Source organism: Crocuta crocuta, unplaced genomic scaffold (assembly GCF_008692635.1).
Source record: "Crocuta crocuta isolate KB4526 unplaced genomic scaffold, BGI_CrCroc_1.0 scaffold70, whole genome shotgun sequence".
In the NCBI taxonomy this organism is placed as follows: domain Eukaryota; kingdom Metazoa; phylum Chordata; class Mammalia; order Carnivora; family Hyaenidae; genus Crocuta; species Crocuta crocuta.
The window spans coordinates 7,846,992-7,860,691 of record NW_027528417.1 but is presented as its reverse complement, the minus strand read 5'-3'; the positions used below and the strand labels follow the sequence as shown (position 1 = coordinate 7,860,691).

General features: G+C 54.5%; 1 protein-coding gene across 9 annotated transcripts in view; it reads right to left on the bottom strand.

Moving 5' to 3' along the window:
• Positions 1 to 13,700, bottom strand: part of XXYLT1 (xyloside xylosyltransferase 1) — a 159,069-nt gene that overhangs the window by 120,296 nt on the left and 25,073 nt on the right. For all 9 annotated transcript variants that reach the window (XR_013332748.1, XR_013332751.1, XR_013332745.1 and 6 more), the window contains exon 2: positions 10,822 to 10,969. Coding sequence is in view for 1 of the 9 variants with exons in the window: in XM_077754354.1 (XP_077610480.1) it covers positions 10,822 to 10,969 (148 nt within the window). In the remaining 8 variants the exon portion in view is untranslated. The remainder of the gene's footprint in view (positions 1 to 10,821; positions 10,970 to 13,700) is intronic.

The window sequence follows — 13,700 nt, the reverse complement described above, 5'->3', positions numbered from 1 at the left end:
TAGATGAATGCATGGAGAGCCGCCAGTCTGGAACTCCCCACGTCAGCTCTGGCCCCGCCTACAGGCATTCTGGCCCTGCCTCCATTCTTTCTCACAGGGGCCTGCACATAAATTACCCGAGACCCACACCAGCCTTTCCTATCCAGTGCCACTGACCCAAAGTGGACCCAACACTGTCCTCAAAAGAGTCCAGCTGTCTGCCTCCAGCCTCATGACAACAAGGCCCCAGCCACGGATTGCCGAAATAAGGACACTTGGGGTGATGGCACCCATGATGCCAGAAAAAGAGGGGCAAGGAAGCCTGAGCCAACCCCGATTCAAAACCAGCCAGCTTTGGGACACCTGGGTGACTTAGATAGTTAAGCGTCCGACTTCAGCTCAGGTTATTATCTTGTGGTCTGTGAGTTTGAGCCCCACATCAGGCTCTGTGCTGACAGCCCAGAGCCTGGTGCCAGCTTCAGATTCTCCGTCTCCCTCTCTGCCCCTCCCTCCCTCCCTCTCTCTCTCTCTCTCTCTCTATCCCTCAAAAGTAAATAAACATTTTTTAAAAATTCAAAACCAGCCAGCTTTGTCATTCTCTTCTACCACAGCAAGCGTCACTGGGCTTCATGAAGGTGACTCTGGGGCAGAGGAGGCTCAGGCCCCAAGCCTTACCTTTCCTGGGAATTTGCAACATCTTGCACTTGCTGGTCTTTTTGCACACGCAGATCTCCTCAGGAAACATGAACAGGATGGGGCTACGGGGGTGATGACGTGTTGTGACTGCAGATTTCAGGTACCCGGATTCTGGGAACCATTGGAAAAGGTCTTCCAGAAGGTGAGGGAGAGGAAGCATTTTCAGCTGCATTACTCAATTTCCAGCTCACAGTTACCCTGAGAGGAAGGCAGGTCAGACACAGCAGTCCTTACCTGGGAGGCAAGAGGGGACATGACTTGCCCAGAATCATCCAGGAAATTTCCACATCCCAGATCAGAAGCTCTTTCCAGAAGGCAAACGTGTGTGCTCTAAGAGCCTGAGAGTAACTGCAGCCCCACACCCTTGGTGCTGCGTTTGGAGGCATGACTCCTCATCGTCACTCAAACCGCCGACAATTACTGGGCACTTGCCATGGGCCACGTGCCGTGCGGGGGACTCGTACAGGTACCATCTTGGCAGCCCTCTGTGGTGCTGTATCATCCCCATCTTACAGACAGGGAAACTGAGATGCGGAGACAAGGCACGCTAACTGTGCTAAGCCTGTTGTATATATGAACTCGCTTAACTCTCATAACAACCCCATGAGATGTGAACTGTTACCTCTGTTTTATAGAGGAGAAAACCAAGACATAGACAGATTGGGCAACTTGGCCAGAGTCACACAATAGGCTAGTGACGGGGCTGCCAGGAGCAGGCACAATGGCTCCCGGCCCATGCTTTTAACCACGACACCATATGGCCTCTTTTCAGCAACTTCCTATGGTAGCAAACCTGGTGGGTCTCAGAGCAGCAATTTGCCCCCCGCTCGCTCTGACCCTCAGCCCGCGCTCCTCTTCTCCGTGATGGACCAAGTCCCCTTCAGCTGCCTCAGGCCTGCCTGGCTCAGTGCTCCCTGCCGACACTGACGCTGCAAGTTGAGAAAAGCTCCAGCACGGTCATCTCTTGACCAAGCCAGTGGAATGGGGCCTACCCTCGGGAATGTGAAGCAGCCTTCCAGAATCTCTGGGCTCCCACAGACAGCGGCTGGCATCGTGAGGAGGCAGACATCTGAGGGATGAGGTCCGGGCAATGGACACACACCCTTTGAAAAGGGGCCGTCCAGTCTGTAAGCACAGGCAGGGGGAAATGAGAGTAACTTCACAGCGGGGAAATCTAACACTAGCTCCGCCAGGAGATCAAGGCCATCAGCAGCAGTCATCAGTCACGTACCCGTGATATGCTGCGCTGTGTCACTGACACAATGGGGTGAAAATGCTGCTTTAGGGGCGCCTGGGTGGCTCAGTCGGTTGAGCGTCCGACTTCGGCTCAGGTCATGATCCCACTGTTGGTGGATTCAAGCCCCACGTCGGGCTCTGAGCTGACAGCTCAGAGCCTGGAGCCTGTTTCGGATTCTGTGTCTCCCCCTCTCTCTGACCCTCCCCTGCTCATGCTGTCTCTCTCTCTCAGAAATAAATAAAAAACATTAAAAAAGAAAACGCCACTTTACCACTATGTTGTTCTTCCCCAAAACCCGTAACTCCAGTCTAACGATGAGAAAACCATCCGAGAAATCCCAACTGAGGTACGCTCTATAAAATATCTGACCAGTACTCCTCAAAATGGTTAAGGTCATCAAAAGCAGTATGGCAAGTTGGAGAAAATTCCACTGCCAAGGGAAGTCTAAGGAGACGTGACGACTGACTGTGATAGGGTATCCTAGCTGGGATCCTGGAACAGGAAAGGGTATTAGGTTAACTCTAAGGAAAACTGAATAAAGTGTGGGCTTTCGTTAATAATAACATATCAATATTGGTTTATTAACTGTAATAAATGTATCATATTATGGTAATATGTTAATAATAGGGGAAAACAGGTATGGAGTGTATACAAACTTGCCATATTACCTTCCTAATTTCTCTATAAATCTAAAACTTCTGTAAACAATCCAACACTTGGATAAATACAGTGAGACAGATGTAAGAAGAGACAAAGGCCCAAAGTGCCCAGGGCCAAAGGAGCCTCTCTGAAGTCAGGGTGAAGACACGCTCGAAAACAGACACGTGTGCACACGCATGTGTCAATATCTGGAAGGGTAGACACAACTGAAAACTCTGGAACATCAGAAAACACACACACGTGACCTACGGGGCCAACACGCTCCTGGTAAGCATTCGGAGGAGCACGTGTTTCAGAAATACCCAGAAGGAGACCTGGCTAGAGAGGACAGCGGAGATGATGGAGTCCAGTACCTGCTTTACTAGCTGGGGAAACTGAGGCCAGGAGAGAAGCAGAGTTGGACGGCCTAGGTCCCAATCTCTTAGTCACTAGGTGACTTGGCTCTAATGACCTCCCCTCTCCAGGCTTCATGCTGTCCATTTGCAGAACTCACACATTTGATTCCTGCTTATGCACAGGGTCAGCAGGACCCCCCGGGTTAGGGGGCTAGGCAGCTAGAGAACAGATCTGCTTGACCACACCTTCAACAACCCCCGCTCCCTGCAGCTCGGTGTCATCATCCCGGGGCAGTCACCACCCCCATCACACGCCAGTGGGACAATGTGATGTCGGCTCCAGCTCTGAGAGGTCGACCGGCCGGACCACCTCTTCGGGCAGCGCACCGTCCGGCACAGTCCTCTACACCTAACTGGGCACCGGGTTTCTCCTCCCGGCCAGTGTGGAGACAGCCGGCGGTGACCAGGGCAGCTGGGGGTGCTCCTAGATGGCGGAGCCTAGATGCCTTGGGGGGATCTGCCCCGAAGGAACACCAGCATGAAGCAGCAATCATCACCATCATCAACCACAGCACATCGCTGTTCGTTCAGTATTTCCCACATTGACCACTCCTCACAATAGCCCGGAAGCAAGGGAGAGAGGGGAAGTTACCCCCACTTCACAGAGGAGGAAAGCCCGGCTGGAGAGGGGTGTGCAGTGCACTCTGCCCACTCGCCCCTCCGCACAACAGGGGGAGAGTTCTGCGATCTCTCCTGAACGGTGTGGCTTACGTCTGGCTTCTCACCTTGGTTGAGCTTAGCCTCACTTGAGGCAAAACTGAGTTTCCCCTGCTCACCCCAAAGCCCCAGGCACAGGGCTAGCCCCCCGCCCAAAGTGATAGCACAGGCCCAGGGGCAGAGCCGGCCCTCAGGTTTTGGTTGATGGACTCACAGGCAAACAGAGAGAAGCTTCCACAACTGCGAATGCTCCCAAGCTGTCTCAGAGGCCAGGCCTGAACGGGAAGCCCAGAACCATGAGCACAGCGGGGCCAGCCTCCAGCCCCGGCCAGGGACGTGCAGGGGTGCCCTCGGTGCACACATGGGTGGGAACAGCACCAGCTGGGAGTCAGGGGGCCTCTGTCCTGCCCTTGCTCGGGGAGGCACTGTGACCCTGGAAAGTCGCTCCCCCTCTCTGTGCCTCAATCCCCTTGTCTGAAAAATGGGATCATGGTGCCTGCTGTGCCCCCTGACAGGTGGACATGAACAGCCTTTATAAAGACGGGGGGTTGCCATGGAGAGATGTGAGACAGGCAGAGACACCCTCTTCCTCACCTCACACACCCCTCTGCAGTGTGCCCTAAACAGAGCCGGTCAGAGTGCCAGTCCCCACGCCCCAAGGATGACCCCCCCTCCCCCGACTCCTCCCAGGCACACAGAGAAGCCCAGACACCAGTGCTGCCGGCACAACCCACGGCCGGCGCCTGCAGGAACCCCGACCCTGAAGATGCCAGTCCACACCACAGGCTGAGTCAGGGGAGGCTCCGCGCCTCAACCCGCTGGGAGGCAAACCAGCAGAAGGTGGACAGACCCGAGGGCGCAGCAGCCCCGGGGTCCATCGGGACCCAAGCTGTATAACCACTTACGGAGCTGGTTTTGCCTGAAGCTCATCAGGAGATCATCAAGAATTTTTTTATACTCCCCACCTCAATAGAAACCAGGGTAAAAAGGGTCAAGGGCCCAGGCTAGGCTTCAGAGGCCAAGCGAAGGCACTGTGTGGCTGAAGCGTAGCTCTACGGCTCAGACCTGGGTTCCAGGGCCCACTGGGGGAAAACGCGACGTCTGAATCAGACAGTGGGTCTCCCTCCTCCCCGCTTCCTTCTGCCTGGACTCGGGTCTGTCAACATAACCCTGAGCCTATGTCCAAAAGGCTGAGGAGCATACGAGGCTCCAAAATACCTTTTCTTCTTCCCTTCCACCTTTCCCTCAACCTCATTTATTAATTCAACACATATATTAGTCATCTGGTTCCCTTGGAGCCTCTATCTCAATTCAGTATGCAGAAGAAAGCAATCAGATGGGGCTAATTCTCACTAAAGTGAAAAGGATTGGCAGGCAAGTGGTTCCATGACAGGAATAACTGCATGATTTGGCAGGAGTTTACAACCCCCTAAGTTGTAACAAGTCCTCTTGTTCTGGCCCCACAGAGCTGCTAAAAGCTGCAAGTCAGGTCATAACTTCCCACAATGGCCAGGGTAATGCCAGCATAAGAACTCTCATGGAAAGAGGGGGCCTAAGCACAGGCTAGGGATGCCTACCAGGTCTCAGCTTCCATAAGTGTATATGCTCGGTACACGTAGGCATGGTGCACACTCGCGTACGCAACGACACACTCTAGATTAGCCGCTGCTTGAGGCCAGGGAGCCCTCCTGGGAGTCTCTCACAGCCTAGCCACCTCTCAGTACAGGTACGCAGCCAGGCACACGGTCTCCCACAGTGACCCACCCCATCTCAGACACACCAGCCTTCCCAAAGCACAAGTCTGGTCAGGTGCCGCCAAGTCAAAAATTCCCACAAAGACTCTGTCTTCTATGGGCAAGGGCCAGCCTGTCAGCCTGGCACGCAAGCCTTCATGGCACACGCCACCGTCCCTCGTCCATCCCCTCTCCCACTCCTTGCCAACACGTGCTCTGATATGTGCATCGCGACTGGCAGGGCGCGATTTCCCAAACACGCACCATGACTTCCCAGCTGCCTCAGCTGCTCACTACCCATTTCAAACCATGAACCTTTACCTGCCCTTCAAAGCTCACCTTAAGTGCCACCTCCTCCATGAAGCCCTCCTCCTTCATGCCAAATGCCTTGATACTCCTCCTTTTCTGAAACCCTCATGGTTTTCTTCACACCCCTAACCGGGAGACCATGCCACCCACCCCACTACCGTGAGCCCAGGAAGCGGCAACCTGGCAACACATCTGAGACACCCGGAGCGGCCAGCACTGTGTCATGCGCACACCAGCCCCTCGGGCAACGATGTACACTGGCAAAGGGCCGAGCACAGGACAGGAGCGCCTTCCAAGGGATCCTGGCACCTCTGGCTGGACTTACACACTGGCTGAGCGTCTGGGCGCCCGCCTGCCCTGCCTGGGGGCCACCACAACCACGGGCTAGGCTCCGTGGTGACGCCTGTTGTTAGGGCCCGTGTTCCTCAGCTGGAGCCGACAGGTCCTCGGAGCGGGCGGCCCAGGCGAGGGCCAGCAGGGCCCGACGAGCCGGTCTTCATTCCCTCCAGCTCCAGCTGGGCAACAGCTGTTTCCTTCCCCTTGCATACAGGTGTCTGCATTGGTGACAAACCTCAGGCCACAGGCTGCGGGCCACACGTGACCCCTCCAACGTGCAACAGAAAGGGAAACCAGCTGTGATCTAAAGCAGAGCCGGCATGTTCTGCAGGCAGGGCCCCCCAGCCCTCACTCGGCAGATGCGGTCTGCGGGGTACTGCTCCCAAGGGGGACAATCAGAGCAAAACACAGGGGGCTAAGCGCCCCCCACCCAGCCCAGCCAGGGCCTCTCCACGAGGCTGCAGCCAGGAGCCAAGGAGAGGAGCAAGGTAACCAGGTTCGTAAGCTCCACGGGGCTGCAGGGGTGCGAGAGGCTGGACGCTCAGGTCAGGCCATCAGAATGAGCATGGGATGGTCACCAGATCCCGGGCTGGGAGCCCCAGCTTGCCCTGCAACTCAGAGCAGTGCCCTGACCTCAGTTCCCTGCTCCTTCTTCTGTCGGTATGTAGCTACCCGAGGTCCCTCCGAGAGGCCAGACCACAATGGGCATAGAGAACCGTGCAGACCCTCACATGTGCCAGCTGGTGACATGGGGGCACGGGCGGTTGACACAGGTTGGCTTTGTAAGGATCACCTTTGGCGCAGTAACTCCACCCATGGGGAGTTACCGTAGAGAAATAATTTTAATTCGAGGAAATAATCTTTATGTATGTGGATATTAATCACAGTGTAATTTATGATTGTAGAAAAAAATAGAAAGTGTCAGATAGCTGAGAACAGGGATATGATAATGCAAACTAAGTTTCATCCATGCAGCAGAGCCATTCAAACTTTTCTCAAAGACTATGATACACAGATAATAGTGATGAGTAATGTAATTGCAAATGTCAGGATACAGCTTGACTCGTACCATGTCTTTCATTTTTGGAGTTTAAATGTTCAATTTCACATTTTGATATGTATAAAAAGACAGAATGTTTGAAATATATGCATAACTTTGCCTGCGTTTTTAAAAAGCTACATGTTGGGGCACTTGGGTGGCTCAGTCGGTTAAGCGTCCGACTTCGGTTCAGGTCTTGACCTCACAAGTTCGTGAGTTCAAGTCCCACGTCGGGATCTGTGCTGACAGCTTGGAGCCTGGAGCCTGTTTCGGGGTCTGCATCTCGCACTCTCTCTCTCTCTGCCCCTACCCCGCTCATGCTGTGTCTCTTTCTCTCTCAAAAATAAACGTTAAAAAAAATTTATAAAAAGCTACGTGCTGGGAAAATATTAGAAGAGTCTGGATAGTAGTAAAAAAATAACTTTTTTCTATTTTCATGTAGTTTTCAGGTTTTCTTCTATGAATGTTACTTTGAAACTAGAAAAAGAAGTAAACATATTTTAAATGTAGCTCGGGTTCGAAAGGGTGACCCCTATGCTCCAGGAAGGGGAGGGCGAGGAGATGCTTCAACACAGAGAAATAAGCTGCATGTCTGGGGCAAGCACAGGCAGGAGCTCTGGAGACAGAAGTCAGGGAAACGCAAGCTTTTCTGACCCGCCTTTCTGACCCGCCCTGGCCCAGGGCTCATGACCCACCCCGCTCCCCTCTCATTTTCCCAGAGGAAAAAGGACTCTGTGAAAGAAACAAAATAATCAAAGCAGCAAAAATGCACTAATGATACAAGAACAAAACCTACAACAAAGCACAAAGCAACAGTAATTTCTAGGATTTTTAAAAAAGAGATGACTATCAAAAAGGCAGCAGTACGGAGCCATGACAACATGACAGCACTGACGGTGCTGGAAAACAAAGCATCCTTTCCAAAACTCACAGGACGTGCCAAAGGAGCTGGCGGCCGGGAAGAGACGCCCGGACTCCGCAAGGACCCCCAAGACTGCTCGTTTCGTTTTATGACCATCAGATTTTAGTAACTCCTAGTAACTCCCTTCTTAGGAAGTGGACTCTGGGCAGATGTAAAAGCGAATCTCCGGCAACACTCTACCATCCACCTAAAGGAAGGACTCCCTGTGTGGCCACATCAGCTCCTTCCCCACCTGACACGGGCCCCTCAGAGGCGTGATCCCACTTGGACTCGGCTGGAAACTGAAATCTGATCTATCGCAGGGACAGCGAAGCTCTGGCCACAGCCTTGTCCCTGCAGACATCGTCCCCCGGGGCAAAGCCAGGCTTTAGGGCAGGGCCAAGTCAGAGAGCCGGGAGCTGCCTGACTCTCCTCATCTGCCTAGTCCGGTCTAGCGCTGTGAGGCACAACTAGCATTGCTCTGACCATCCCCAAGGAGCTCTATGTCCCCTACTTCAGGGTGGCCCACAGCATGACCTGGCCTGGAGTTTAGCACATGCTAGGTGGTGGCCGGCTAGCTGATAGGGGAAATCCCTCACAGCATTTCGCTAAGCCAATCACACAGGCAGGACCACAGGGCTGGCCAAGCCCTAAAGGCCCATCTAGTCAAGACATTTCAAATTAGTTTAATCATGGTATCCTTTGACCAAGCGGAATCCTGCTCCAAAGCTTCTTCTATGCACCAATCAGGACGGACTGCTAGGAGGGGGCGGGGATACGAGAAAGGTAGGCTAGGGTAGAACCGCAGAAACCCACAGGGGGATTCCTGTGAGCCTGGACTCTTCTCAGCGCAAGCCGAAACAGCTCACTAGACCAGCCCCCTCATTTTGTAGGTGGGGACACTGAGGCCCAGAGAGTCAAAGTGGCTCAGCAAAGGCACCCGAGTGGCTGGCGCCAGGGCTGGGACTAGCACTTCCGTCTGTCTCCTCCTAGAATCCAGGACAGCAGGAAGCACACCTGCTTCCCATCCGCATTGCCCGCGGCACCAGCACCGGGCCTGCCCAGAGGGCCCGCACATGGCACGCTGCAGGCAACAGAAGGAGCTGCCATCTGGAGAAGCAGACCTCTAAGTCACACTGCCCGGGGCCCAAATCTCAGCTCGGCGGCCTACTGGGCTGTCTAACCCCGGGCAGGTCAGCTCCTCGGTCTCCCCGCTATGACGGCACAGGGCTGGGGGGAGAACTCCGTGAGCTCACAGAGCTGCACTGGCTTCTGCAAAGAATCGCAAATGTTACCTCTTCCTCCAGCCCTCCTCTCTCGGCCAGACTCCTGCTCAGTGAGTCTCCCTGAGCCCTCGCCTTCCAGCTTAGAGAACAGTCAGAGGCCTCTGTGACGCAGTGACTTGCCTGGTGGAGGCAAAGTCACAGCCACATGGGCGGGCCAGAATTGCCTGTGGAGTCCAGGGACACCAGTCTGCCGAGGGGAACCCAGCTTCAAGCTGCAGCTCCTGAGCTCCTGGCTAGCAGGCCCCCATCTCCGCCCTCACATCTGGTCCACGGGGCCAGCAGGCCTCCACCAAATGGCCTGGCTGTCCCCTGGGCCATCAGGTTCTGCTTGGACTGACTGTTGGAAACCCAACCTAAGTCACATCTGAGGTCACAGCTACCCCAAGAACCAGGGACTCCTCTCCTCGCCCCAGGTCATGGTTCACCAGGTCAGGCACTGGAGGGAATATGCAGGGCTCCAGAATCAATCACAGATCACTGGGAGGAGGAGAGCCCAGCAGCCTGGGACACCCCACCACCAAGAAGCCTCCAAGGGTTCTAATCCGCGGGTGACCAGACATGCCAGCATTTCTACACAAGCCCAACCTGTCACAGACCAGATAATCAATCTCTTCTGCCCCGGAGAGACCAAAGCCCAGAAAATCCTCTGATCGTGCCTCAAAGTTCCAGAAAAATCCTAGTTATAATTTGCACCTCTCACATCTAGATTGGATTTTTAAAAATTTTTTAATGTTTATTTTCGAGAGAGAGAGAAAGAGTGCGAGCAGGGGAGGAACAGAGAGAGAGGGAGGAACAGAATCCGAAGCAGGTGCAGGCTCTGAGCTGTCAGCACAGAGCCCGACGTGGGGGGTTGAAGCCACAAACGTGAATTAATGACATGAGCTAAAGTAGGACGTCTAACCGACTGAGCCCCAAGACTGGAGATTTTAAAGTCAGATAAATACAGGTAAGAACTAGAGAGAAGAGGGGGCGCCTGGGTGGCTTAGTCAGTTAAGCGTCCGACTTTCGCTTAGGTCATGATCTCGCGGCTCGTGGGTTCGAGCCCCGCGTCGGGCTCTGTGCTGACTGCCAGCTCAGAGCCTGGAGCCTGTTTCAGAGTCTGTGACTCCCTCTCTCTCTGACCCTCCCTTCTCGCGCTGCCTCTCTCTCTCTCCTAGAAATAAATAAAACATTAAAAAAAAAAAAAAAAGAACTAGAGAGAAGAGGATCACAGGTTTGGTTGGAGGATTCTCTCGCACGACCTGCCAGGTTGCAGATGAGCAAACATAGTCCCTGAGGGGGGCGTGCGTGCGGAGAGAGCCAGGCCTAGAGCCCCGACGCCCCACCTGAGTCCGGGGATAGATACCACAGCGCACAGCTCCCACCGTCCTCGTGAATGGGCCCCCGCGGCTGTGCAACCCAGGGCCCTTGAGTCTCTGTCCAGGAAGCTCTGTTACACAAATGGTGTGGCTGGGCGCCCCCCACTCCCCCACCCCCCGCCCTCTCCTTTGTGCCTCGGCGGAGCTCTGCTCTCTGAAACTGGAGAAGCACTGGAGCCAGGGGAATAGACGCAAACGTCAAAAACCAGGGCTACCAGCCTGCAGTCCGGGTTACCTTTGGGCATAATCTGGTGCATGGCGACCGAGAGGAAGAAGATGGAGTCGCTGTAGTAGGTCCCTGAGCCGGCACTGAAGTGCTTCTGCATGGCCTCCACCACCGGGAAGAGCTTGTCCGTCAGCACGCCGACATCGTGGAAGACGACCTGGGGCAGGACACGAGGAAACCACAGGGGTGAGCAAGCCGGCTGCAGACCCCCGGCACCCGCCGCTTCCCCTCCAGGGGCCACGAGCAGGGCGTCCCAAGTGAGAGTTAGGAAAATGGGGAATGACGGCGAGTCAGCAAAGACCTGGCTGTGAGGACGGGGACCCCATGCGTCGGAGTTGTGCAGGCATGCATGTTGGGGGGCAAGCAGCAGAGGAGTGGGAGCAGTCCCCGGTCTGCTTTCTGCTTCTGAACTCCAAGCGGGGCCACCCTGAAACTGGAAACCATGTTAAAATGTCCGCCTCTGAGATCCGGGGCCCTCAGCGCTGTCTGGGCATCCGGTGCTGGCATCGCCGCTCCTGGTGGCCGCTATATGTGTCAGATACTCTACCTTCCCCATCCAACAGTGTGAACAGGGAGAGGGCCCCTGGCAAATGGCTCCAGAAAATGCCTAGTGCTGCAGCAGATTCATCCATAAACACAACCAGCATTTCCTGAGGGTCCCCGATGCTTTGGAGGCACAGGCACCGCTTTCTATAAAATGCTTAGGGTCTAGAAAGGTCACCAGCTGCTGAACAAAGCTCTGCAATTTATGAAATACTTTCACACACACCAACACTTGTGACGACCCAAGACTTCCGCGAGGCAGATGTCACTATTATAGCTCTATTATAATTGCAAATTATTGTAATTACAAATGAGAAAGAAATGGCTCGGAGAGGGGACACTTGCCCAAGGTCACATAGCTACTAAGTGGCAGGGCAAAACGTGAACCCTGGTCTCCAGATTCCAAGTTTCACGATCTTTCCACTACAAGTGCATCCGTTTTCCCAACGGTGACTGCATCAGCGTGACCAGGACCCTAAGGAGTTGGTTTTTCCTTGTTTAACATCATTCCAGATTATAAACCCATCCCATGTGTAGCCCAGGCTCACACAAGCTACCAAATGACCATACACTCTGCTCGCAGAGGCCTTGCACAGTCTCCGTGTGCTCCCCAACATACAGAGGACCCCACTGCACACGAGTGGCACTCAACGCGGCCCAGAAGCCTGGGTGTCCCCCCTCCTCTCTCCTCAGCCCTCAGGAGAGATCCGCCGATGGCCCCTCTGCCTCCCTCTTCCTTGGTAGCTGACACTCAGCCACCACCTGCCCAGCCTGCACCTCCACAGCCTCCAGGTGCCAGATGGTTAGAATAACCACCTCCCATGGCCCTGCGGCGACGGGCAAACCACCCCGTCCCGTTCTCCCTACTGTCGGGTCCGTGTTGGGCCAGAAACCTAGTTCTGTCTTAACTCACTTAAGTGTTTGCTTTTGTCTATAAGTCGACCTAAATTTCAGAAACACGACTAAATTCAGAAAAACGTTCATACTGCGTTAGCTTCATCGTTCTTGTATCTCTTTGTAAGTCTTTTTAAAATGTATTTCACATTTCTCCCCTAGTGAACGATCTTCCTCTGCCCTTTTCCTGACTCCTTTTTCTTTTTCATGACTTCTCAACCTGAGATGGGGAATCCTGACCCGTTCTGCTGTTCCCCAGCACAGATGCCAAATTACGCCTTTTACCTCGTACACCCGCACCCCTGCGCTCCCCGCACCCCACCGTGACTTCCGGGCTGTCACACGCCGTAGGTTTCCCCACCCCCTGCCTTGTCTTCTCCAGACCAGCCTCTACCGTGTCTCTTGAGCAGCTTTCCAAATCCCCAAACTCACTTCCTCTCTCCTTGGCTTCAAGTTCTCCAGGGGCTCACTGCCATCAGTTACTGTCTAACTCCCCAGCAAGGCATCAGACACCCTGCACTGGCAATTCGGGGTGCCCCTGACATCCTCTCTCCTCTGGAGACTGGGCAGAACTGCGGCAGGCCATCCCCACCCTGTCCTACGTCCTCGTATACCTGCACCTGCTCTTCACATCATCGGGAGCTCCTCCGGGCCCCCACGCGTCTGGTAAACCCTTAGCCAGTCTCCCAGCCTTGCTCAGACACCAGCTCTGGCCTTGGCACAGCCTCCCAGGATTCATCGTGTCTGCACCCTCTGTCGCACAGAGGGAGGCTCTGCTTCCCTATCTGAGCCTCCTCAGGTCTCCGTTTCTGTGTCTGGTAGACAGAGGCCAGAGGCTATGGCTGCTCTGTGTCCTGTGCCCAGCCCCTGGCCACAGGACAGGCCATCACAGACGTGTGTCGAACCAAATGAATTTACTAACTTAGTACTGAAGGCACTAAGCCAATCCGAAATGATTCGGAATATGTTTACCAGAGTATCTGTTGTACAGAAATGCTAACACCTACCTCCTAGGGTGGCCTTAGGACTGCCTGGGACAGGTAGATAAAGCCCTAGCGCAGGGGCTGTCGCACTGCACTTACTCCTAAGTATTAGCTTCTGCCCCCTGTCCCCGTCCTCGGTCCCCTGATTCCCCTTCTCCTCGCAGATCAGTCTTAACTCAGAAGCCAGCTTTTCCCTCGGAGCCTCATTACACCTCCAAACCGTGGCTGGAAGCAGGCATTTGACAAGAAGCTAGAAGCTGACAAGAGCGCTCTGTCGGAAATGGAAGCCTGTGTATTCATTAGAAAGGAAGACAGAGAACGGATATGTGCAACCGAACACACACACGCACATAGAGGCGCAGAGCAGAGCCTGCCGGAGCCCGGCTGGGAGACACCGGTTTTGGCAGCCAGCTTCTCCCCCTACACGGGCCCCGCACCCCCACCCCCACCCCAAAGCTTCACGGGAGA